The 27125-nt window shown below is 36.1% G+C and overlaps 1 protein-coding gene across 1 annotated transcript in view; it reads left to right on the plus strand.

The window, feature by feature from the left end:
- Positions 1–27125, plus strand: part of tei (irregular chiasm C-roughest protein teiresias) — a 597514-nt gene that overhangs the window by 262885 nt on the left and 307504 nt on the right. Inside the window, exon 3 of the mRNA XM_071594231.1 lies at positions 16337–16459. Coding sequence (XP_071450332.1) covers positions 16337–16459 — 123 coding nt within the window. The remainder of the gene's footprint in view (positions 1–16336; positions 16460–27125) is intronic.

Here is a 27125-nt window from a genome sequence, read left to right on the forward strand (position 1 = left end):
TGGAACTCCATTGTTTTACTACTGATTATAATTTATGGATTGAATGTTTATTAAAAGGGTATAAATATGCTCACAATAAAATTAAGATTTTTACTTATTGCATTTGCCCTTCGTTTTTCCTCTAAGGTTCATTGATTTTGCATGAGGTTTATGAAACGTTAGTATTGTGATTCATTTAATTATTAAAAGTACAATCATATTTTACAAGAGGCGTACAAGCTATTTTGAGAGACTAACCTTGCACTAAGAGCAAAAGTGTCAAATAATTATTTTTTCTACAATTATTTATATTCCACCCCAAGTAAGTTCACTTCAATGGTATATGAAATCACTTATTATCAATTCTTCATGATACCGAAAGTGTTAAATTATTGCGTGGCCAAAAAATATGCAAAATGTGTTTTGCAAATAGTGTTTTTCTTCTTTTTATTATATCCACGTGAGTCATGCTTACCGGGGAGCAAAGGAATAATTTTGAAAGTCAAATGTTATATTTTCCATTTGAGAAGCTCCCCGGTTAAGTTTTCATCGGCTTCATATTTCAGGTTTTTCTCAGTGTGCCATAGAATTTTAAGCAGAGATTCAATGCACGGTCAGGTGAACCAATTTTAATAGGCATACGTATGCCAAGTGAAGCAATTTTCTGGTTCTAAATCTTATTCGAGTTTGATTTTTGTGTTTTCATGGCATACATTTTTGTTTTATTTTATGCAGATAAATAACCTCAGCGGTTTAAATATCTGGATTCCGTGCAACTGCGACAGCTTCATTACAGCGATAATGGTTATTCGCAGCTAACATCAAATGTGGGAGAAACGTGGATTACTAGTTTGAATAACTGTAACTTTACAGAGAACCTTACTGAATATATATTTACTCAGGTATTATTCAAGAGGTAAGGTTTTTTTGCAAAGAGCAGAGTTTTAACATTGTATATTTACATCCATTATAAATTTAATCTTATTTATTGTTGTTGTTTATAATAATTATTTTTTATTATTTATTATTTTTTATTATTATGTATTATTATTTATTATTATGTATTATTATTTATTATTATTCATTATTATTTATTATTATTTATTATTGTTTATTATTATTTATTATTGTTTATTATTATTTATTATTATTTATTATTGTTTATTATTGTTTATTATTATTTATTATTATTTATTATTATTTTTTATTATTTTATTATTATTTATTATTATTTGATTATTATTTTATTATTATATATTGTCATTTAATGTCATTCATTATCATTAATTATTATATAATATTTAAATTTACAATTAAATGAATTGTCAGTTTTGTAGCGCCTAGAATATAGGCTATTAGAGATACTTCTCTTTAAGCGTGATGCATACTATTGCAGGATATTCTCAATGGAAAAACCAGATGATATTTTTGTAATCCTCAGGCCTTAGCGTGAGGTCGAACATCACTGTTTTGGGTGAAAGATGATTTTTATATCTTCACGTGTAGAAACCGTATGCACACATACACCTGTTTTAAATATTTTTTTTCAATGATTAATAAAATATATAAATAGAGCTAAACAAATATACGCTTAAATAAATACGGTAAAAAACTGAGATAGATCAGGATTTCAAGTTATAAATCTTGCTAAGGTTTGAATTAAAAAGTCGAGAGCTATTAAATCAATGAAATTAAAACACATTTTTCTGCGATGTTTCACTGGTCTTATTGCCTAAATTGTGGTTCTACGCTGCTGAACGGACACGCCCACTATGACCTCCCTTGAACCCTAGAGAGAGAGGAAAAGGACGAGAGACAAAGGTCGCCTCAGTCATCAACCAACAATGCATGAGAACCCAACCGGAGGAAATTCAGCCCTGTCCTGCTGGTTGACTTCGTTCGTCTAAAAAAATGCGAATAATGAATTGGGAATTGCGAATGTGAAAAGAATACAGGTTGCAAATGAAAATCATGGTAATGATGAGGAGGGAAAGAAAGAAATTATTCAAAAAAAAAATGCTCAGAAAAAAATAATCACCAAGTCCTCTTCCTATAGTCTTAAAGGGTTATACTGAAAAAGTATACGTATATCTCGATAAATAATTCTAATACTCTAATTCCAAAGAATAAGTTAATTCTAGCGTGGTCGGTCGTTAGATATATCAAATGCATAGCAAAAGGGAAGACAGAACCAAATAAATATTTGGCTGGATATGGTAATCTTGGTATTGATATTTGGCGATAGGACACCAATCATAGCATTAAAAACTGTTGTTAAAAGGCAGACTACTGTACTCTCACCTGTCAAGAAATACATTATCATCAAACGTCATTCATAAAAATGTATATATATATATATATATATATATATATATATATATATATATATATATATATATATATATATATATTTCACTCAGTTTTTATAGGAAGTTGTTATTTCTTAAAATATGTCCTGGTAATTAAAGATTATAGTTTCAACCTATGGCATACAATTTCAATTTTATAGAAAATCGAGGTAATAACGTTCATTTTTTATTTAGTTTTAGAGCCCAAAGACGAAAAAAGACTATAAATTATTAATTAGCTTAATGAGTGTTATTTGAAGATACGCAGTAGATTACTAAGCTATCAAAATGATTTTGGCACATGGTTACATCAATATCAGTTTCAGCGCTTATGTAACCATGTGTGCAAAATGTCTGTGCAATTAAATACAGCCTCTTCATTTTCGTTTTCTGGTTCCAAAACGTGTACGCTTTTAGCCTATTATCCCGATACTTCGCATGCAAAGTAATTCTCTAAAGTATTTCCAACTGGAATCCTGAACTAGCCGACGACGGTGCACAAAGGCAATTAGGAAGAAAGAGGGAGACGGAGGTAAGGAGGCGAGAGAAATATTTGTTGCCAAGAGGAGACAAGCATAGCATCTGGCGATTAAGAGAGCAGAAATGTCAGTGAGTTGGGAAGGGGTGGACTGGGTTGTGAATGTGTCTGAGGGAAGAGTGGCGTGAGGTAGGGAGACTAGGGTGTGGTTGCGGGTGGAATGGAGTGGCACTTCACCCACACTGAAGGAAAGACAAGGAACATCGGAGCGGAATAAAGTGCGACGGCCGTGGAGGGTAGTGATGTTAGGTAGTTGGAAGTGCGTGAGGGTGGGCACGCGTGAGATGTGCGTCTTTTGTGCTTGTGCGTGCGTGTGTAACAAAAGTGGATAGGCGGGGGAAGGGTCGGTGGGAGAAAAAATTCAAAGTTTTTCGATGGTCGTGGGAGGGTTACGAGGGAAAGACGAAGGGATGGTAGTGCCGGCGACGGCAGTGGTATCGTCCGCGGAGGCCGAGAAGTGAACGTACGAACGGTTGGCGAAAAGCACGCAATTTTCATCGTCGCCTCCCTTTGAGGGGAAAATGCCGTTACTATCCCTGCTTGCCACGCTCCGTGAACCTGCATTATTTTAAGTATGTGCATTAACTTCCTCGAGCTAAAATTAAAAATGTTTCTCCACAAGCTTAATACCACCTTACTGTCTCGTACGCGTTGGTAAAGTATTTGCTCAAAGAAGAAACCGTTTATTCGAAAAATATATTCAAATTTAAAGCAAAAATAACTCTGTTACGGCGCTCAAGTTATGATACACTTTACTTGTTCATTCCCACTTCAAGGATTTGTATAAAATACGCAAATATTTGGATATTCCCGAAAAATATGATTCCAGAAAAACATTTTTCCGCATGACATAATTAAGCCTGTTTCCACTTTTGTGAAAAGAACACTGTGAAAGTAATCATTTTAAATTTTATTAATATATTAAATATGTGAACAATTAGAGGCGATTTGGATGGTCCCTTTTAATTAATATGCATATTAATGGACTTAAATTCAATTACCGAAGTATCAGAAGAGCAACTCGCGAAAAGGGTGGCAAAATCAAAGCGGCCATGGGTAACAACTCAAATAAGATATCTCCTGGAGACAAAAAGAGAATGCAAGAAACAAAGCTGAGTAAACCTTTAACGATAAGTTGCAGAACCAATCCACACGAGAGTGTAAGACGGTAGAGGAAGAGTAGGTAGAAAGTTGCTGCGGTGAAATCAATAGCAGCATTAAGTATGAAAACAGAAAAATGGTCTATAAACTGGTAGAGAGACGAATTTGGAGAAAGAGGCAAAGGTGAAAAGTACACTGTAGAACTTAACTGAGGACCCATAACACTTGAAGATGAGCTTAATTAAAAAATAAATTGTGATAGGAGTAGGCGAATAGGGCCCGGAAATACTTAGAGATGAATTTGACTGAGGAACAATATGGCACCAGGAAATGACAAAATACAAGGAAAAATAATCAAAACATTCAAGTAACAGCGAAGGAGAAGCTGTAGGTGAGGAAATGTATACTGAATAAAGAAGAACAGTAGGCTGCAGTAAACTACTGCCAGGATTGAAATAATGACAGGATGAAAATTAATGGACTCATCATATCCATATCCATCATTAGAAACTTGTCCATTCTTTCATATATTCAACTTTGTTCGATTAACCTATTTAAAAACCATTCACATTATCATTTTTTTCTTAGAAAATGCTTATTTTCATCATCTTCAAATGGTTGATTATTCTTTAGCCTCACAAACTAGGTTTCGGAAACTTCAACGTCAAGTTCCACATTCGTATCTTCAGTAATCTTCTCATTAAGTGTTTACTCAAAGAGTCCTTGCAATCAAAAGCGTCTTCTATGGAAATTCACCTACTTCTCATTCATTATTTAAAAACGTAATTTAATATATGGTTTCTATATTTTTATAACCGACGTCACAATTACAATACAAACGCATATATTTTCTGTTATTTCTCCATTGGAAACCTCCTGCGTTTTTAGTGTGGTATTTTAAGACGTGGTACTCTAGTGACTAGCGGCTGTAACATAAGGTTTTGTGTTTACAACCGTACGGTGCCATGCCACGATATGTCGATAGACCGTGGCCCCCTTCCCCAATATATGAATTTCACACGCCGTAGGGCTTAGTATTGGATGAACTCCACCAACACCTATGAAACCAACATTCAGATTATTAAGGGTGTTTATGGTTTTTATTCCAAGAGGTGTAATTTTTTCGGAAAAATTTTCATCCTGATAAATAGATCGAGCAACATCCAGAGAAATAGAATGCACCGAAAGAAATTGATTTACATATCTTTAAGTATGAATTTTACATTCCGAAGGGCCTATGCACAAGTACTCGGCAATTCCCTAAATACTTCCCAAAACCAAACTTTTTGGTGGATTATGTGATGGTGTTACCTCAGTTAAAGTCACCTCATCTCTTCAAAACTCATGGATTTCATTTTCCTTTTATACTTCTATTTATCTTTTATATTTCTATCATGCAGGTTATTCTTCTGAGTTACACACCGAAGTAATAGTAATATTTACCTTTTTTACGGAAAGAAGAGACTTCTATGATATCAAATATTTCACTTTTACTTCACGATTTGAATGTTTCACTTTTACTCTTATTTTTACAAATGATGACTAATTCATTCCAAAAATTACTTATTCAAGTATTTGTATATTTACTTTATATTATAAGCCATCGTTTTATCTTAATATTTTTAATAAATGTATCCAATGACTCATAAGTTAAAAGAGATGCCAATAATCTTGTAAGAAAAGCGTTTTTTGAAACCAGGAATATACGTATAGCTGCATTCAAGTATTCCTGAACTCCAATCTGGCTGCGTAATGCAAGATACTATTTTTCTTATTGTTGTAATTATTATTACCGTCGTTCATAGTGTCATTACACTTAAATATAAATAACATGCTCCCTACCATCCTAAATAAGTACGTTTAAGGGAAAAAGTTCTAAAACATTGCACCTAAAAATCTTTTTGGGGGATATCTATACCGTTTCAAATACAATATCGGAGATTTAATAAGCAAAGAACATTCTGGATTTACAAATACCTTCGGCGGAAAACATTTCAGGACGTAACACGGCTAATACGCCTAACATTCATGAATACCATCTTTATTGGTGATATTTATTGATTCTCTCGAGGAAAATGGGGCAATGGTAAATATATATAAGTAGATAATAACTTGTAGGTAGTTAACTAGTTCATGACAGAATTTGGTCTATTACACACCTTTCGGCTTATTTATTGAATCTTCCAAAAACATGTGCAATTTCAAGTGGGTATTAACGCTTACAATGTCAGCCTATTTTTTTATTGCGCATTGGCATTAATGATTCTTTTGTATTCATGCCAATAAAAACGTGTCATCTATTATGGGGAACATTTGGTAACCTTGGATCTGCGAATGAAAACCATAAGCCTTAACGCAGTGCATCGCAAAAATTCAACTCCCTTTCATCCATCTGGACCTCTGGGCTCAATCAGACTCCTAAACCCATTCCGTTATTTGAACCCAGAACTCTTTGCGTTGAGACTCCAACGAACCCTTGCCTTCTCACAAACACCCTCTCTCTTCCATCTTCCACCATATCTCTTCCATTGCTTATGACGCACCCCCCTCGTTGGGCTTCCATCCGCGTCCCATCCCCTCCGAACATCAATGTCATGTCTCCGAGCTATTCAACCGGCTCGACCTCCTCCTACAGTCCCTCCCTTCACCTGCCTGTCATTTGCTCAAAAGGGGTGGTCGGGCATGCGTTGGCACAGTCCATGGTTAAGATGACAATATAGAAGGAGATACACCCCGAAGGCGGCCCAGAGGAGGATATGAACAAAGCTGGAAGGGGAGGAAAGATGGGGAGAAAGATAGAGAGGGTAGGAATGAGGTATGGAACAGTGGCTGTGCCTTTCTTGAAAGCAGGGGCTCCATGAAGAAAGATGAATTGCAGGTTTTCAAATCCACCTCACCCGACGGTTTACAAATCACCCGGAGAAGTGCAATCCGGGATGTTAATCACCACCTCAATTCGCCGCCTGGTTTATCAGCGAGATAATGGAATAGAATCTCAATTTCTAAGACGCTATCAAAATTGAATAACCAAGTACTAAATTTCAGTGACTCAAATGGCCATGTAAGATAAAATACAGCTCGGATTCCTTTCAGGCAAGATATTGTGTAATTTGCATGAAAAACTAAATTATTTGTGTAATTAAGTTCATGCTTTTCACCCTCGATCATGACTCGAAAGTGAATACGCATATATAATTATTGCCTGTGCCGTATATAGCTTTTAAGTATTTTTGCATATATAATAATAACTTGAACTTACACACATTGCTGACCCTTAAATTCATAAACGGTAATATCAGTTTCAAATTTTTTTTCAAAAGTATTTCATAACCTATGAGAATTTAGGACCATATACGTATACTAAGAACCTAATATATACGAGAGATATTGGAACAAGTCTAAAGGAAATATTTTGCCCTCTATATTGAGAGGTCTAATCTTAAACGAATTCTAATAAGATAGCATCAGAGGAAGAAAATTTGATAAATAATAATATTTTCCTCAGCTCTTTTATTTACGCCATTCCTATATAAATTATAAAACACATGCCTAAATTTGAAAGAAGGCATCAATTGTATAGCAACAGAAATTAGAAATAATTAAGGGGAAGAAAATGGAAAATACGTTAAAAAATGGAGAAAGAATTCAACTCACAAAATTTCAACTTACATAATTTACTTTAAATCCTTACAAAAATATTTATGAACTGTTTATTGCGTAATACAATTACTTTCATGAATTTATGTGAAGTGGATATACTCCACGTTTGGGGGACGATGAATGAAAAGAAAACATTAGCAGAGTTGTGTTAAGCAAGGGAAAACCTCAGAACTCAAGAAGGTGAACCTACGGGGAGAGGAAAAAGTAGTCTGGAAAGTTCTTCTCCCTGGGAAAATGGATGAGGATGAAGTGCGATGAGCATCTTCGGGAGATGTATCTGTAGCACAAAAAATGGGGAGAAGGTGGCTTTCAGCATCGTTAAATCCGTTTCACAGGAAGGAGAGACAAACTGTGGGCTACCTAATGATAATATACATACATATAAATATTATTTTAATAAACCACTTTATTAAGGGTGTGTCTATACATAAATATATAAAAATATTCATAAAAACATATTTATTTATATGCGAGTGGGCGCGGAAGTCCAAGGGTAGAGCGTTGAAATACTGACCGGACTGACCGGGCCCGGGTTTGATTCCCTGGCATTCCTCTCTGGGCACCTACAGCTCTACTCAAGCTATGTGATTTTTTTTGGTACCATGTATTCCTCGGAAACCGGCAAAGGGAAAGGAACTGGTCCCCCTACCCTGATATGTGAATTTCACACGCCGTCGGTCTGTGCTGGGTGAACTCTACCGTCACTACCAAGCCGACCTTCGGGTTTATTGGTGTTTTTGTAGTTTATAAATATATATACACACATATATATATATTATATATATATGTATATATATATATATATATATATATATATATATATATATATATATATACACACACACACACCAGAAGAGAACAGAAAAACTAGTAGGTAATATGAAATGAGGGCGATGGAGTTATTAGTGGAAGAGCGGTGTGCAAGAAGTTGAAAAACGACAAAGGAAAAATATATCCAGGCAGGCAATGAAAATACATTTTTTCGCAGAAGGTAAGCGCGCGTGGGAGTAATAATGGGTAAGTGCGCAGGAAAAGTTGGTAGATACTTAAAAGAAAAGTATTTCATTAATATAAAGGGATTTATAAAATAGATCATTGAAATTATATTGTTTACCTATTGTGGCATTTCTAATAAACTTATACTCTAATGATTCATATTTCGTTCATGGCTGGACAGATAGACGAGTGAAAATAAGAAATGTTTCCTGAAAAAATTGTTTCAATATCAGTGCTGCAAAGGAGAAATAAACAAATTACAATTTTATGGAATCATTAAAAATAACAAAAAATCTCCGATAGTACAAGGTCGTATAAGTTAACTAAATGCATGTATCTAATTATCTATTCTGGTATATAAGTATTTATTTTTATTATGTTTTGATTATATTTTCATTAGTCACTTTTGTGCTTTTATTATTCTTTTTCTTTTTCAGTTTTTCTGTTTCAGTTTTCAAGTTTTTTTCTGTTTATTATTTTGAAAAACATTTTTGCTGTGTTACATTCTCCTCGAAATCTTCAAAATATCTTCATGTTAAATCACAAGCTAATTAGAAGCGGCTAGGTAAGGTAAGCGAGGAGAGAGGATTGTGGGAGAAATCTTAAGGAGGCAGGGAAAATGGATGAAGGGCGTATTGATCGGCAGTAGGATGTGAAAGAAAGAAGAAAGTGTAGTAGAGGGGGAATGTTAGGCAAACGAGGAAAGGGCAGGAATAGGACTGGGATGTGGGACGCGATGACGGTAGGTAGAAAGTATACAGTGATAGAGAAGAGTCATTTGTAGATTAGGATGTTGGGTTGGGGTTTGGTAGGCGTAACAAAACATTTATTTAGCAATTGTGTCTATCCAAAACCTACTTGTACCGGTAGATTACGTATTAAATATATAAATATATATATATATATATATATATATATATATATCAAAATGGATAAAGGTAAAAGGAAAAGGTATATGGACTCACATAAAAGATAAACCCCCAGGAGAGGTGGGGAAGGCGGATTCAAGCAGATCACCAAGCCAAAAATTTTTCTTTGACCGGAACTTGAACAATCGATATTTCAACTTGCTGGGTGGATGCTCTAACAACATGAACACTTGACTAGGAAGTTGATTAGACAGAAATTAAAAATGGGAATACTAATAAATACTATGCGCTATATACTCGTGCACGCAAACCAATTCTCTTACTCTTTTCAAATTCTTTCTAAGCAAGTTATTAGTGAACTTTTATGCAATATATGGCACCCAAAGAGTTTTTCTTTTCCTCCTAATTCCTTTTTTTATTCTTCCAAGCATTATATCTTGCAAATTTTTTATGATAGATTTTATATTAAGCTAATTTTTTTGTCAAATCACAAAAAGGTTAAACAAATCACCCCTAATATACGCAGGTTTACAGTTAATTTCAAATTTCTGACATTTTTTGACATATGTATCACTGTTCACCGTTTAATCATTTTAGATTTTCTGTTTCATTTCATTACTTCGCAAACATTATTCACTGCCGTAAATACCTGTTCGACAATTTGGCAAACCCCCGCTGATAACTTTCTCTGTCTCTATGACCCCATTCAAATATGTCCGTAATAGTATTATATTTTAATTGGTGAATCATTCCTCTTATTTATCTCCTCTTGATCATATTTCAAAATCGTTCCGATTATATTTTTTTAGCTATCCGGAACCTTAGATTACCACCTGAGCTAGGTTTCTTGGTATTCAGAATTCCCCATTCTTTATGTGTACAACGTCATTCCATGGGTCAGATGTGTGATTTGCGTCAAAATCGCTGCAATGACTTCTCAACTACTGGCATAGGTGGTCGAGGCCCTTTTCATAAAAAAATTGTCTTCTGCACCTGGTTTATTTTGATCAAGACTCAAAGTTAAGTCTCTCACCAAGGGTGATCAAACGACATTGCTCTCTCAAGAAGAGGTTTAGAGGTAATCTGTAACCAAAAGCACTTCCACATTGGCACTGGGCATGAGTCGCTCACAAACGGTCAAAAAGCCATAATTAAGCATTAATGGCCTTAAATAAGCTCGTGCAATTTGCCATAGAACATGTTTATGGATGATGATGATCCATTCTATAATCTAAGCATGCATTTCTCCGTCATTTTTAGAGGGTAAATATACTGAAAACTGGGTCCCTATTCAATAGGAGAAATATTTTGCACATTTAAGGGTAACATTAAAATCACTAAATATACGATAAGGTAAATGGTTATGCACTATCCTATTCTGAGCAATCCAAAATGTTTTCATCCGTTCATGTCGAAAAGACATCCTCAGCACAATTTGTTGAGCCTATAGCTGTGACTCCTTTAAATGTTTTTTTATCTGCTGTTTACATACACTTTGAAAATTTTACTACAAACTTGGCCAGCAACAAACAATATAAGAACACATAAAAAGATCACCTACACGTTATTTCTTGATCATTTCATCGGAAGACGCAGAATCATTACTTGTATTTCTTCCGATGAAGACGAAGCTGAATTCCGTCGAAATGATCAAGAAATAACCTGTGAGTGATCTCTTTATGTGTTCTTATATTGTCTGTTGCTGTCCAAGTTTGTTATTCAACACTTCTGTATTACTTCGACGAAATCATATAAATAAATATATATATATATATATATATATATATATATATATATATATATATATAAGAATTTTCAAAATAACTCTAAAAAACACTTAATGGCTTCTTTATGAAATACTCATTTCCTCTGCATATGGATTTAGCTGATGTTTCAAAAATATCTTCTTCCAATCGTATTAACGATATTAATAGCAAGTTTCTCTCAAACCACAGTCCCAGATGGAAAATAAAAGTAGCGAGAGGAAAAGAAAATTTAGGAAAGACGTGGATAGTTCATATCAGCTCCGCGTGACGTAGTTAGAGAAACGAAACAAATACCTTAAGGTAGGAGGATAAACAGAGAAAACTCTTGGATTTGAATAGAAAAAGGTAGACGCCCAGACCCAGAAAGAGTTTTGGTGGCACACAGAAGAGGAGGCGAGCTGCATACATATAGAGATTATATGGATACTTTTCCATTAGGAAAAAGTTTTCAAATGGGAAATTAAAAAAAAAGCATAAGGGAAAGAGGAAAGGGCGACCCCGGTAGAAGGAACCCCACTACTGGTTAGGCGAGCACTGAGGTGACGTGGGGCGCGGGGGGACGAGACCTACGCGGAGGAGGTCGAGAAAGTCGGTGAGGGGCAGGGGAGGGGCCAAAGGATGAGGAGTTGAAAAAATAAGAGGAAACGCTTGCGAAGGGGAGGGCGAACGAGGACGCCCTGGCGCGTACATCGGGGGCGAGGGGGACGGGGAGGGAAAGAGAAGCGCTGGGGGAGTTTGCGCGGGAGAGTGCGGGAGGTGCCGAAATTGGGGGGAAATGAGCATTGTGCCTTGAGGCGGGATGATGGTGATGGCTGAGGAAGAATGTGTTGGTTTCTGGGGCGGAGGGGGTCGGTTTGAAGGAACGAGAGAGGGGGTGAGGTTGGGGGTTAGTGGTTATGTTTGGCGTCGAAAGGTGGCACTGGATGAGGTGAGGGGTGGTCGGTATGGGGTTGATATGGAGGATTCTCTTTGGGATCCTTATTGAAGGGAAGAGAGTGTCAATATTCTTGGACAATGGAAGCATTTAGGCGTGGCCTCGGAGTAAAAAGGGAAAAGAGAATGAAAGAAGTGAGCGGGAATAGTGGTTTCCTGATGGGGATGCGGGAGCAAAAATGCAGGAGTTCTCTGGGGAAAGGGAGGCAAAGAAAGGAAGGAAGTAGATATTAAAAAAAGGAAAAAAATGACGGGAAACTAAAGCGGAAACTTCTGTGAGTCGAGGAAAAAACAATTTTTATTTTCAAAGTTGCCTTGGCATTTAACCCAAATTAATAATGGGGAGAAGACATAAAAATGTGCTTCCGTCATGGAGTTTGCATATCGATGGGATCGTGGGAAATGTAACATGGTGCCTTGTTAGAAGAATTAATATTTTCAAGACTGAAAACCCACAACTTTAATGGATATATTTATACGTTCGTATATTCTGGTGCTCACAGTGTCTAATTATTGCTTCCGAGGAGGCATTCAAAAGGGAAACGATAAATCCAAAAACGAATCAGGAAGCTGAAAAGATGTTATCTGACCAAATAATTATGGGAAGATGAGAGAATCTGTGCATAAAGCACGCAATGCGTATTTTCAGAACTTAATTTAAAATACAAATTCTTCAAATAAACTTCAGTAAATACCTGAGAAAATATTTGATTAGCTAGATTGTTTTCCTGTGATATTATGGTGACCCATGACTTTTTTGTTAATTCAGTTAAGAGAATACAAAAATACGTATATTTTTACCACGATTCTTCATGATGATTCTTTCTTAAAAAGACATATATTTTTGGCAAAACAGAAATATTTCTCCCCTGGAAGATTTTCATTTTCCAAATATGGTATCAATAAAATATTTCACCGCCAGTTACATAATTGGCCATATTAAACATTCTACGGAATAATTTGGCTCCAATTCGATTATATCAAATCTAATAATGACAGCAAAAGGCGATCGAGATGGTGCGGTAGATGACGTGCTTGCTTCCAACCAGGAGAGCTAAAATTAACCCTCAAGATACCGAGATAACCATGGCCACTATTGATGCCACATCCCTTTATACAACCAATTCCCACTCAGAATGTCTCTCCTCTCTCCAATACTACTTTTCTCAACGCCCTAAGCCACACACATATTTTCATCCCCCCACCCCTCCCAAAACCTTCCCCTTTCATTCAGCGTCTCTAGCCCCTTCTGTTATAACCTCCTCTTCAGTTCCTTTCTTCTCTTTCGTGAGAAAGGAGGCTTGACCAACCAAAATTTGAAAACATGTGAGCTTCTTTTCTTTTTTGTGTGTTTCTGTGTTTTTCTTTGTGTTCGATAGCGCTAAATTTATTTACTATTATTCACATTCGTCAAACGTTCACATCAGTTTTTAATGCATACATGTATGCATATATATACAGGGTCCGTATAATAAGTATCGTGACTGGTTCGCTGTAGCCTCGTAGCTCCTAGTAGTGGATGGGAGTCCAACCAGTCGGCTCGGTAGAGAGGTCCCCCACCACACAGGCGCACTCTAGTTTTGTCGCCTCCGGGCATGCGTTGAGACAGGAGGTGGATTTTTGTGACGCGTGATTGTTTATGGCGTCGTCGCGCCAGCATGGAGCGCACCATCTAGTAACGCTACGCTCGACGCTGTAAGGTTTTGCGTTAAACTCTTGAACTCATTAAACAGGCTTATGGGGATGATGTCTTAAGCCGCACAAGAGTTTTTGAGTAGCACAAAATGTTTAAGGAAGGCCGGGAGGTCGTTGAGGACGAGCACCGCGTCGGACGCCCGACGACCGCTCGAACCAATGCTTAGGTGGCATGAGTGAAAACGTTTTGGACTCTGAAAGACGTTTGACCATCGCCCTTATCATTGAGGAGACTGGCCTTTCAGTCGTAACCGTCCACACCGTTGTAACAGAAGATCTTGCGATGAGAAAAGTGTGCGCGAAGCTGGTGCCGAAAGTCTTGAGGTAGGAACAAAAACTTTGGCGGGTGGAAATTTCGCAAGAAATTTAGGACTGCTTCTAGGTAGATGAAGATTTTCTCGACAACGTTATCACCTCGAAGAATAGCTCAAAAGGAGCTCAAAGGATATCGATTCCACTCCATCGAGGCGGTTCAAGCGGCGACGACAAAGGCTCTCGACAGTATTCGGGAAAACGACTTCCTGCGGACTTTAAACGAGTGGCAGACGCACTGAACTGCAGGTGTATCCATGCAGGAGGAATGTGTTTTGAAAATTATTAAGTAATTGTAATGATAACTGCAATAAATTTTGATTTTTGGAACCAGTCCCGATACTTATTGTACGGACCCTGTATTTATATATGTATATATATTTATGTAAAATATTTATATATAGTAATGTAACAGTAATTGAATAGAAAAATTAAGTATTCTAATGTTCTTAGATATCATAAGAAGCAATCCCCTTACATTTTTTCCATTTGTAAATTAGGCGTAGTAAGCATCTTTTGATTCATTCTGCGATACATGAAATATTTAACAAATGTAAAATATCGATCTCAGTTATTTGATGAATTAGGCCCGTTACCTTCGAATAAATTTAATGCAAAATAATTCTTCCTCTCTAATCTTTTACGCTCCTATCGTTTGAACTGCCTGGCATGGGTGGCCCTAGCAGGGGCAATTATGTTTCCTCCACCAGCTCACCTCTAGGAGTAATTAGAACCCAGAAGACCTTACACCACGTCAAGGTTTTAGTACATGTGGAGAGCAAACTCCGGTATGCATGTATTTATTTTGTAAAAAGCAGGTGACAAAAACATTTACAATTTAGGAGTAATTTACCGATTTTAGTAACGACTTAGATAAAGTAAATGCATGCGACGAATACAGGCGAAGAATGGTAAGGTTTTTACAATCAAGATGAATGCATGAAATAAGTTTCCTAAATTTCTAGTAGTCAGTGAAACGGATATTTTTCCTGAAAGGCCGTTTGTGAGGAGTGACAGCCAATAGGTGATAACCTGTCTTACGCCTCCATTTGGCTTAACGGTATATTTAAATGTGCATGAGAGGGCAACGTAAATTACCTAAGCTAAGATAGTATTGTAAACATTTGTATGCACTTGCACAATATTAATTTCCCCAATGATAAACTGTATTTATAATGCCCACTGCCGGTATTAAAATTTTAAAGCATGGTTTAGCTCTTTAAGGCTTGCATATAACTCTTTGAAGTGAGTTTCATAGTTGTGAGACACAAGTAGAGTAACAAAGAATAGATACTGGAGAGTACCGAAGCATTAGATCCCTGTGATTCCATAACATTAATCATTTCTGGATTCAATAATATTATTCATAGGCAAATAGTCATAGGCTGGACAATAAAGTACAAGGTTGCAGAATGATGGAGGTTTTAACATCAAAGAAGTATTTCGAAAAATGACATTACTGTCCTATAGAGAGTTTTCTCTTATTATTGTTTTTAATCTACCAATTAAGGTTTGTTTTGGATAGACATAAGGTATATAACGTATAGACTTGTATTTTGCAGGTTCATTCTTGCTTTTCAAATTCTAGCTTGGACGTTATTGGAGAAATTTCTTACTGCATCCTGAAGTACAACTATTTCTTAGATAATAGTATATGTAATTGCATGCGTTTTAAATGCAAGGATTTTTGCATGAATTTCTACGCCACTGTGTGTATGGTTTTGCGTCTATGTACTGGTTTTGAATGTTGTTTTGCTCCTTTTTACGGGTGGTGACCTAACACCCCCCGCCACACGTCTTTGCGGCGGCTTGCGGGGCATTATGTAGATGTAGGTTTATAAAAACATTGAAGCTCATTGACACCCTATATTATGCTCTTTGTTCCTTTGTTTTGCCCAGTCACTCACCACCAACTACTACTCATAATGACGTCTTTCTCGTCAAGTGAACATGTTTTCATTATCACCTCACAAAAACATTTCAAATATGCACAAGATTGATGGCTTAACCAAAAAAAGAGCGATGCTTTTTATATTTTCTCATTTTGCCATCATTCTGTGTAGCCCTAGAACCTTTCTGCCTTTGCAGGCCTCTGATGGATTGTTCTATTCTTTTTTTCATATTTCCCTGGGAGAACAGACAGCCCCTCGTTTGGGATAAGCCGAGAACCGGGATTTGGATTTCCCATTCGGGAGGGGATGCCAGTATCGCTGAAGTGCGACGTGGATTCAAACCCGCCTGCGACGCCGCTCTGGAGGAAAGGTAAGGAAATCTATTCCCATATTGAACTACAAAATAATAGGCGTCAACTCATTAACCACTCCATCTTATTAATGAGTCAAATTTAGGATTATATTAATGAAGAATTAATGAAGACACCACAAACAGGTTTTCCTGTCTACGTAAATTAAGACGAGTGTTAGAGCCATTGGAGCACAAAACAAAATTTCATGCCACTCAAAAAATAAATTATTCCTTATTGAAATTTTCTCGGGTCTTTCACCGACGCAGAGATCCCATGTTGGCCGATGCTTCGAAGTTGCATTCGAGCATCGTCCTCAGGGCAGTTTAGGACCAACTTTGCGTTATGGCCGCTTTATATATACGAGGTCACGGGTCAGGTGGCTCGTGATTGGTTCGTTTTGGAGGGAAAAGTGTTGGAGCCTTCCGATTATTCACCATGGTGCTATGTTTCTTCTTTAACATTCCGCAGTACCGGTTTCCACGCGTTGCTGATGTATTAGTTGGAATCTGCATTAAAATTCTAACTCTCCATCCGTCTTTCAATAGCTTCTTCAATAAATTGGACCCAGTTACCAACGGGGAAAGTTACTTTTGTTCCACCGAATGTAATTCAGTGGTCCATATCGATGGTTGATCGTTCAGCGATGGCTAATTGCTCCATCTCCTCCAGCCGTTGGTGTTCCTTTACAAACATTGAAGTATTATGGATGATTCTACCAACAATCACTGCTCCAAAGGAGAAAGTTTCCGTTTATTGAAATTATTATTATCCTGATTGATATCCCAAGGTTTAAGTTCGGGTTTCGATGGGCACAGGCTCGTACAACAGTAAAACAATATATCTCCTGACAAAACAGCCGGACATTCACACATTGCAATGAACCCTTCTTCAATACCGCACATATACTTCTTCCGTTACATCCCATTACTACCCCTTTGCCAATCCTATTCCCCCCACTCTTCCTCGCTTGCCTAATGTCCTCCCTTCTATCATAAACTTCAGCGTTCCGTCGTATATTATAATGATCTCCATCCAACTTTCCTACCATCTTTGGATTTTACCCAACTATCCCCTCTTCTCCATCGCCATGCTTAGTATTCCCTCGTTTTCGTCTTTTCTGTCCACTTTACTTTTTCCACCCTTCTCCACGCCCATGTTTCAAAAGCCTCTAATCTTTACCTAACATCTCACTTCCACAACCATTTTGCACAGCAAAAATCGTTTTGCGAGACAATTATTTTTCTTCTACGTCCCCATCATCATACCCACCCTCCTTGCGAAAGCTTCTTTGCCTAACGCAATTTTTTCCTCTTATGTTCCATCTTCTTTGACCGGATTATTTCAGGGATAGGTAAAATATTGGCCAGGCTCCAGTTCCAATCACATCTTCAACCATTTCCTCCGCATATACAGCATTGACGATAATGACATCGCTGTCTTCCTCCTCTTTCTAACACTGCCCTTCCGATCTCTGCATTCACATCTTGCCCCAGAGCAGCCTGAATTAGATGCTAGTTTGTAAGTCACGGATAGGTCTCCTACCCCTCCAATTTACGTCTATTTTCTGAAACATATTTGTTGAGTTTGCTCGGTTAACTCTATTGAACACCTCCCTGAAATCCGCGAAACTGAAAAATATATCTTAATTGTATTATATTTTCCTCTCTATTAGAAACCTAATTACTACAATGGTATCACCCTTCCTGAATTCTTTCCATCTCCTTTCTGAACTGAAACTGATTTTCCCGTAGGTAATCATTCCCCTGCTCTTTATTCTTTTGTTGATGATCCTGACAAGTTCTTCAGCTGCGAGCATATTCAAAGTTATAGTTCTGGGCAGGCCGTCTCAAGATAAGTCCAGTTATAGATATCAAGGTAGACTTAGTCTCTCCTATTCAAATATACCTTATACATAGACTTATTCCATTCATTCTGTGACACAAATAAATCGTATGTACAGGTATTTACAGATTTCCTGTACAAACAGGTACACACAATTGAGACGGGATCATTATAATCTTTCATTATTTTCAAATCAAAGGGTCTCTGTCGTGGCATTGTTTTTTTCCATTGGTTACGTTATTCAGTTAAGAATATGCATGGCCTTACATTGTGATTATAATAATGCAACAATACAAAATAAATATAAGTCATTGATACCATGATTTTAACACTATGAAAGGTTATAATGATATTATCTTCAAGGTTAAATTAGCATGCATCCATTTGTAAGAGAGAATAAGTTAATTTTGGTATCTTAAACTGGATTTATCTTGCGAGTGCCTTTCTAGAGTACATGGTGTAAAAGTTTTTCGCAAATGTTGATTACAAAAAAGTTATATTTTCTTTTATTAGTTCAATTGAATAAAAGGGTTGTAATAATTTATAAAATAATATTTCTTCTAGTTGTGATTGAGCATGAATATGTTAAGAACAAAATCTAAATTACCTTTTCTGATATTCTAAAATGATCAAATAGTTTTTTTTCGGTTAATGTGATCCTTTTCTTAGTTGTTTTTCACATGAAAATTAGTAACATAGTTTAAAAAAGAAAATTTTAACACCATATTCTCATACACCATGCTACGTTCAGAATCATAACTTACATGTAAACAAAACAAAGCTTATCAGGTTTCCGAGATAGAGGAAAGATAAGTTAATATTAAAGTAGGATGGCAAACAAAGAGGAGAGGGCTTTAGTTTTTCCAACCATGATGGTCAAAATATTCGGGACCTAAGAAAAAGAATTGCATTTGTTAAGGTAGTTGTCATGAGGAGGAGGGAATTGATAAACGGTGACATTGTGAAAGATTTTAAGAAAAGAATAGTTGAAAATTTGATATGGAGCGTGATTTTTTATGCGGTGGTAACATAATCGTTGCAGAAAGATGAAAGGTGTAGTTTGTAGGATTTCGAAATATGGGTTTTGAGAGGGATGGAATAGGTGAAATGAATGGAAATGAGCACAAATAAGAACATGGAAGAAGAAGAGTTAAGATTTTTGGCAGAAACCGAAAGGAGGCAGCAAAAGTTGATGCAAACTATTTTCGTAGTTGACGGAATGTTGAACAAAGTGAAAGAGGGGAGGACGTTAGGCAATCGAAGAAGGAGCAGGAAAAGGATAGACATGTTAGACGAAATGGAAGGAGAAAAAAAGCAAGTCAAATTGAAGAAGAGTTAAATGTACGGATTGTAGGATGCCAGGTTGTGTCTTGTTAGATGGGTTTATTTTATTAGATGGGAAATTTAGCGGTTTTAAGTTTGTGTTATCCCAAAACGTATCATTGATCGGAGAACATCAATTCTAATGATCATCTACAAAAGCCACCATTTTAAGTTTTGAAAGGTACAGCAACTTGAAAAAGGTACGATCTAGTTAATCTTCTGGTTATTTAACGAATGTAAAACTTTGGCATTTTTAATTGCATGACCCTAGAATACTACGCAGAAAACATTTTTGCTTGCCATGTAGCTTATTTACAGAAAGGGAATAAGAGGAGGATGGTAATGGTATTCACGCCAGGTATTTCCTTGATAGAGAGAAAGAAACAGAAGTTCATGAAATGAAGACAAAAACTGTAAGAAATATGCATACAATTCTGGAACCACCAAAGAGTTTGAGGAAAATATTAGGGATATATTTCCTGGATTTTCGTGAAAATAATTAAGAATATTTTAGGAAAGCAGTCAGCTGTAACTACATTTTCATCCCCACATCCCGAAAATGAACACCAACACTATGATATGAAGGTATTTTATTTCTGCTATGCCAAAAATAATGATACGAATTATAACTTTTCCCTTAAGTACAAAACAACCGCGAAGGTGGGTATTAATTTTTGTTTAGAAAGGCGTAAAATGATCCCAGACGTCATTTCATCAAATGTTTTTATGAGTGCGAAATTGAGATTACACAGTCCATTCTTCCACCTAACTCTAAAATATAACATTTACGAAAATTATGAACACCCATGTCCCTGGGTGAGTGAAACTCATCTTGGCTAGAATCAAATCTGCGAACACTATGTTGACAGTCGGTAACATTAGACCGCCGCCATAGTGGCTCTTGCTAAAATGAGAGCGCAATTAATGGGCAACCTATTGATCAGTAGCCAAGATGTCATTGAGTGCTACGTGAGCCGTGAATATTGGGAACGTGTTTTATTTAGGAAATAATGTTAATGAAAGTATTGTTGGATTTGAACTAAGAATTGAGTGAAAGAAACTTACTGGAACACTATGTGAAGCAGACACCGGAATAAATCATTGATAAGTATGAAATGATCAGAGATACAGTCAGCTCTTTTCATCCTTGAGTTAAATATTTACGATGATTGTGGTTGATATGGGATAAGCTATAGTTTGTCGTGAAGATGGTCGATAAACCTACAGCTATCCAGATAGACTCTCAAGCTTCAAGGCAGACAACCATGGTTTTACATGCTAACGGTGGCATGCAAGGAAGAAAATTATTTATAATAATTAAAGTAAGGAGATTTTCAAGGCATAGTAAAGCATGATAACACATTGTAGGAGATTGTTAGAATGAATGAAAAGATTACATGTTTACCCCATTATTTGACAAGAAAAACTGGGAGACGACATGGATAGGTAGGTAAAAGTTGATGACCTAGACAGAAAGGAAGTTTAGTCAATCCGGGAGTGAAAACAAATTGACTAAAGCATCGGTCAGCAAAAATTTGTAAAGAAAGTATTAATGATAGAAAAAGAAAATATCGTCAAGTTTAGGTCCAAGCCTCCATATAATCAGTAGAAATTTTGCGGACCACATATAAAATATTGGTGTAATAATTGATTCTGATATTCTTACTGACCTAATTCCGATTATGTGACCCCACTCATATTGTAATAAATAATAAAAGCGAGACATAAAAATCTAGAGTATTTTAAGACAAAGATCTATAATGAATGCGAGCACTCTTTCAATAAATCACTGATCCTGGGGCTGTAGCCTTAATTAAAAGTTGAACTATACCCCGAGTCTCGACAAAAGACTTGAAGTGGTTTCAATGAAGGAAGACTCTTTTAAATAGCCACATTCTCGGCATAAATTATACTTAATTAATGAACTCATTATATCGCAAACGATGAATAATTCCGTATAATACGTATTTGATGTGATACGATTAATGCTACAAATTTCCTATCACATGACTATATTAGAAATTAATAACATCGTTGGTTAAAGAGAATGCCGAGTGGTGAACTGAGACGATTGAATAAGAGGTAAAATTAGATTTAAAAGCCACTAACGTCTCATTCCAGTTGAGAATCCATAAAAATTATTATATATTCTCAAATTTATATTTATTTCCATAATAAGAGGAATAAGCTAACAAGTTTAGAGAAGTAATTCCATAAACCGAATTATTTTCTTTTATGAGAAATCAGCAAGGGTAAATTAATCTTTTCTGGCGAATAACAAAAAATTTTATTACTGCTGGCGAATCTTTGACCATTCCTTTAGTTCCTAGGGACATTCATTTTAAATTAGCATTTTCCGTTTCTCAGAGCTCGAAGATTATAAATTGGGCAGTCATTCCAATTATCGAATTTTGCCAAACAAAAGCGTCTTAAAAATCGCTTCCTGAAAAAATCTCTGCCCCATTATTTCTGTGCTATCACTCCTTCCGTTGTGATATTATTACAGGAAAGAAATGGAGTAAGGACTCTGCACACAGATCGGATATTAATGTGTCAAATAAAGTCCCGCCTTGCATAATCAAAGCGATAGTTCCCTTTTTTTCCTCTCACCCCTCTGATCCTCTTCTATTTCCGATGAAATTTATGCCGTCGTGAAAATAACAGGGAAGACTTTTGAGGGGGATTTATTCAACGGCGGCATAAATATTTATGGAAAAAAATGTACTTGGAGCAAATTTTTTTTGGGAATGCGAGGAGGGTAGTCCGATGGGCTGGGGTGAGAGGAAAGGGAGTGGTACGGAGAAAGAGAGAAGTAGGGTGGAGAGATTGAGAGGGTGTTTTGAATGTTTTGTTTGTGCCAAGAGAGGGGAAAAGAGGAAGGGTATCATTCTACGCACCAAACGAATGATGTGGGATAAAGAAGGGTATAGCGAGAGAGAGAGAGAGAGAGAGGGAGAGAGATAGGGCGGAGTCTGTGCTTGAAAAGGATGAGGGTGAAGAGATATTAGCCGAAAAGGAAAGGGACGGACAGATTTTGAGAAATGTAGTAGGATTGGTAGATTGGTTAGAGAAACGAAGTGTGGTGGCTGGGTGTCGAACGGCTAGGGTTCAAGAAAACAGTTGGCAAATGAAATTACGACGGAAGTGCCAGAGAGAATGAAAAAATAACGATGACCATGATTTGAAATACGCAAATAGAAAATGAGAAAGTACTGGATTAAGAGAGATAAATAAGATAAGTGATTTTTCCATAAAAATGTACTATTTAAACCATTATACCGTAAAAACGTTCCCATTATCAATTGATTATGAAAAACTATGCTTTCATCAAAAGAATTGGAATCATAGAATTACTTTTTAAAGATATAATAGGTCTTGAAGACGAGACCAACAATCCCAGGGATATTTATGTTGCAAACAGAATGAAATTGGATTGAATAAGACAAAATATTGAAATTTAAATTAAAGAAGGTCTATTTATTCGTTAGGGAAAATAAAAAAAAGGAATATAGCTAGATGCTTCTAATAATAGAAAAAAAATAAGGTCTACACTTGAGCGCTATATATCGACTCTATGAGAAACGTTTGAGGAATCCCAATTCGAAAAAATGTTCCCTTTCTTTTTGATATCGTTGTATGAGATGCATTTTCAACCAGAGACCGAACTATCTTATTAATATCACATGCGACTGAAAAACTCTTTCAAAAGTATGCAGCGGAAAAAAGGTCCTTTGAGGCTCCAGAATTGTTAATTAAAGGATGAAAGGTTATACCTCCATTAAAAGGCATTACATCTTAGTCGCAAGTAGTTGAAGTAGTAATATCAATATAAAAATAGGAAAAATAGTGTTTTTAATACATTTGACATTATTAAATCGAATAAAGGACGGGTGAGATAAGCTGTAGTGGCTTGAAGGGATATTTTCTGTCGAAAAATATTTTACAACAATATTAATTTAACGATATGATATTATTCACCGAATTACTTCAAAATGAAAATGGCTCTGGCATTACAAAAATGAATATGTTCTTAACAAAATAAATGAGCTTCAATAAGATATATAATATAAGAGGAATAAAAACTAAGCTTAAGGAGCAAGTGTGATTACATGAGGACAGCATAGAAACGTTTCATTTAAGGAGCAAAAAGAAGTGACCTAGATTGCTGAGACTTTGGAATGAAGCTTGGTTTGATGTAGCAGTACTACCAATAAAAAAATTAACGATTGCCCGAGCAGTAAGATGTAACTGAGATAATGGTATAAGGAAAAGCAAAAGAGATGAGTGCGGTTACATGGAAGGGCCTCTAAAGACTACCTTTCCTCAGATATCTTCACTCCGGCCAGGCAAACACCAAGTCTCGCCTTTCTCTCTACTTTTTAGCCTCTGATCGGGCCAGGCCAGGGATAAAAATTTTTCTCTGGCGGGGATTCCCATGATGTGGCCATAACATGCTCCAAAAAAAACCTGGCAGTAGCTACCAAACTAATTTGCTCTACTTCTATAGCCAGTGAAAAAGTGCAAAGAAGGAAAGGAAAACGATTTGGAAGAAAGACAACACAGTAAAAGGGAATAGGAATTGAAAAACAAGAGGTTTGTGTAAAGGCTACTAGTATGGGGAGGAAAAACGAATAGGATTTTCTGTATGAAATTCATAAAACGAGTAGAGATTTCTCGTATGCCGAAAGGGGACCGGAGTTGGTAGAGGGGCATTTGGGTGAAAAAGACGAAAGATGAGATGAGAGGATGATGGAAGATCGGCTCAAAGGAAGCGGAGCGGGAGAAGACAAGATGAAATTATGATCAAAAGGGAATACCGCGAAAGGTATGAGTTCACAGCACGGAAAGCAATAGGAGAAAGGAAGGATTAGTTAAGACTTGTCGTTCAGGATGAGCAGGCAAGCATAGCAAAATGAAATATTTTCATGAGAAGTTCGTAGTTCCTTGAGCCAAAATTCCTCAAGGGACTGAGAATTACGATAAAAAATATTTTCCCGATCATGTGAAAGATCGCACCGCAAAATTTTTGAGTTTGATCCACGCAAACTAAGATGACAAAATTATAAATATATCAAGGTAATTAAATTTCATCGATATCAAGGTAATTTAACGTGATATCAAGGTAATTGACCTTAAAGGCAAAAGCTATCAATTTCTTACGCATAAAAAAGCACGATATTATCTTTAAATATATAGAATCAGAATATGCGTATTTCCAATACTGCTCTCGAGGATTACGAAATATTTTTGCATGTCATAATTCACAAGTAAAATAGTCTGCTAAAATCTTCATGGTGTCATGTATAGAATAAACGCCCTTCTTTTCATTGGAATTTTAAAAAGAAACCCAGAAGATTTTGATTATAGGAAAGGGGACTTATTATGGTCGATTGGTTAAAATACCTACTTCTCGCTTGATGAGTAAGTTTGGATAAATATTTTGTTCTCGAATTTGTCACCGGTTTTCCAATGTTGTGTATTTAGTATCTAGTAAAATTAGAACCTATGAAATTTCCTTTTATGACTTAACATTTATTTTGAGGTTTTCTTCATTTAGCTTGTGATTTCTTCGGTGTCAAGATCAAAAGTAAAAGTGAATAGGTCTATATAAATTAAAATGTTTTCGTAGTTTATTTTATCTTAGGCAACACATAAAGGATAGGTTTTCCAATACCCTTCATGTGTTATTAAATGGAACAAGAAAATCATTAGTTTTAGAGGAAATACCATTCATCCTTTTACCATTGTATGATTCTCTAATTTAATGTCTTCGTTCAATAAAAACTTTCTTAAAGTGTTAAAAAGTCTAAGTTTTGCGTATTCGTTTAATTTTAAAAATATTAACATACTGTAAATGAACAGAAAGACCTTCATCAGAAACTTTAAAGAGATATTGTTAAATCCGCAACAATGGTATGCTACAGCTTTGCACAGCTCCATGAATCAAATCACAGTCATTCAAAATAAATATCATTTGATACTACTAAAGTTAAGTCAATCCTTAATAATGTCATGGGCATCGATTTAAAAAATAACTAGCTTAAATATTCTCATGAAATGTATCAAAACCATCCGAACATGAGTCGAGTATTTATTACATAGCTAACCCGAGCTAAGAGAATGACGAACTTAACCATATCCAAAGTAACGGAAGCTTGGATTTTGGTACAAAAATACCTCAAGACCCCTATTTTACTACAAAAATTATTCCAGTACTATTTTAACCACGTCTGAATACTTAATGTTCGGTTTCCTTCCAAAAATATATGAATTAAATTATATGGGTTATAAAATGCGGTCCTTCGTGTGAATGCGAAATGGTCTCCACATTGGCCGTAGATTCCGAAATCAATTCACTCGAACCCGTGAAAAACTTTTTGCTTCAGACGGTTATTTTAGCGGAAAGGAAAAGCAGGACGGATGGAAAAGGAGAATGAATAGGAAGAGGAAGGTGGTGAGAAGAAAGGGAAAGAGAAAGGGGAAAACGGTAAGACGGCTTCAGAAAGACCTGGGGAAAAGAGGGCACTTCCACGGAGATGGGTGGGGGGAACAAAAGGGAGCGAGGGGAAGGGGAATGGCGAGTCCGGGAAGATGGATGTGCGAGTCCGGGGAGACGGAATGAGGAAAGTAGGTACGGATGGTTGGGAGCTGAAGGGTGGTAGGACTCTGGTGACAAAGTGGGGAGAAGAGGGTGGGGGAGGAATGGGGCATTATAGGAGGACTGAAGACGAGGTGAAGAACATGATGAAAAATTCGAAGAAAGAGGGAAAAAATAGAAAAAGAAGATTTCAGTTAGACTTGCTATTCAGAGCTTTATATGAACACAAAAACATAAAAAAGAAGACCGTTCAGAAAGGTTTTTCTCATTTCAATCTCTTAAATTTTCAAAAAGAGGGAATGGAAAGATGACACAAGAAATAGTTACTGCAAGATTTGATTTTTGCCCGTCGTAAAGCATTATTTATTTAAAGTTTGAAATTCCATTTAAGAACAAGTGAATTCACCATAGATTTATATACTAATTAAAATGGCCGTTAACGTTGTAATGACGAAATATTGATTTCATCCATTTTAATGTTCACGCATTCGATGTTTGAATACGATGAATATTCCAAATACTGAGCAGTTTTCTGTTTCTTTTGAGTTATTATTGACATCATTTGGGCATCTTGAGGATGAAAAGTAATACATATATGTTTACCCCTAAGTTTACCTGCTAAAAATTGTATTTCAAATTACGTTTGGATCTAAATGTATCAACCCAGTTTTTAAGTTAGGGGTAAAAATATTTCAGTGCCTTATATTAATGGAACTGATTTCTTTTGATTCATTAAATTCTTCATAAAGATATCAATAAAAGATATATATTTCCCTGGCATACCGTACCCAAAGGGAAAATCCCAAGTTTTATAAATGAGAGTTTTATAAAATCTGGATTGCGACATCGGTGACAGAACTCTGAAAAGTCGTTCTAAAATTTAAACATCTAAGTTCTATGACCTAAGCTCAATATAATCA

The sequence above is a fragment of the Hetaerina americana genome, unplaced genomic scaffold (genome assembly GCF_022747635.1).
Source record: "Hetaerina americana unplaced genomic scaffold, ioHetAmer1.1.p SCAF_6, whole genome shotgun sequence".
Classification (NCBI taxonomy): Eukaryota; Metazoa; Arthropoda; class Insecta; order Odonata; family Calopterygidae; genus Hetaerina; species Hetaerina americana.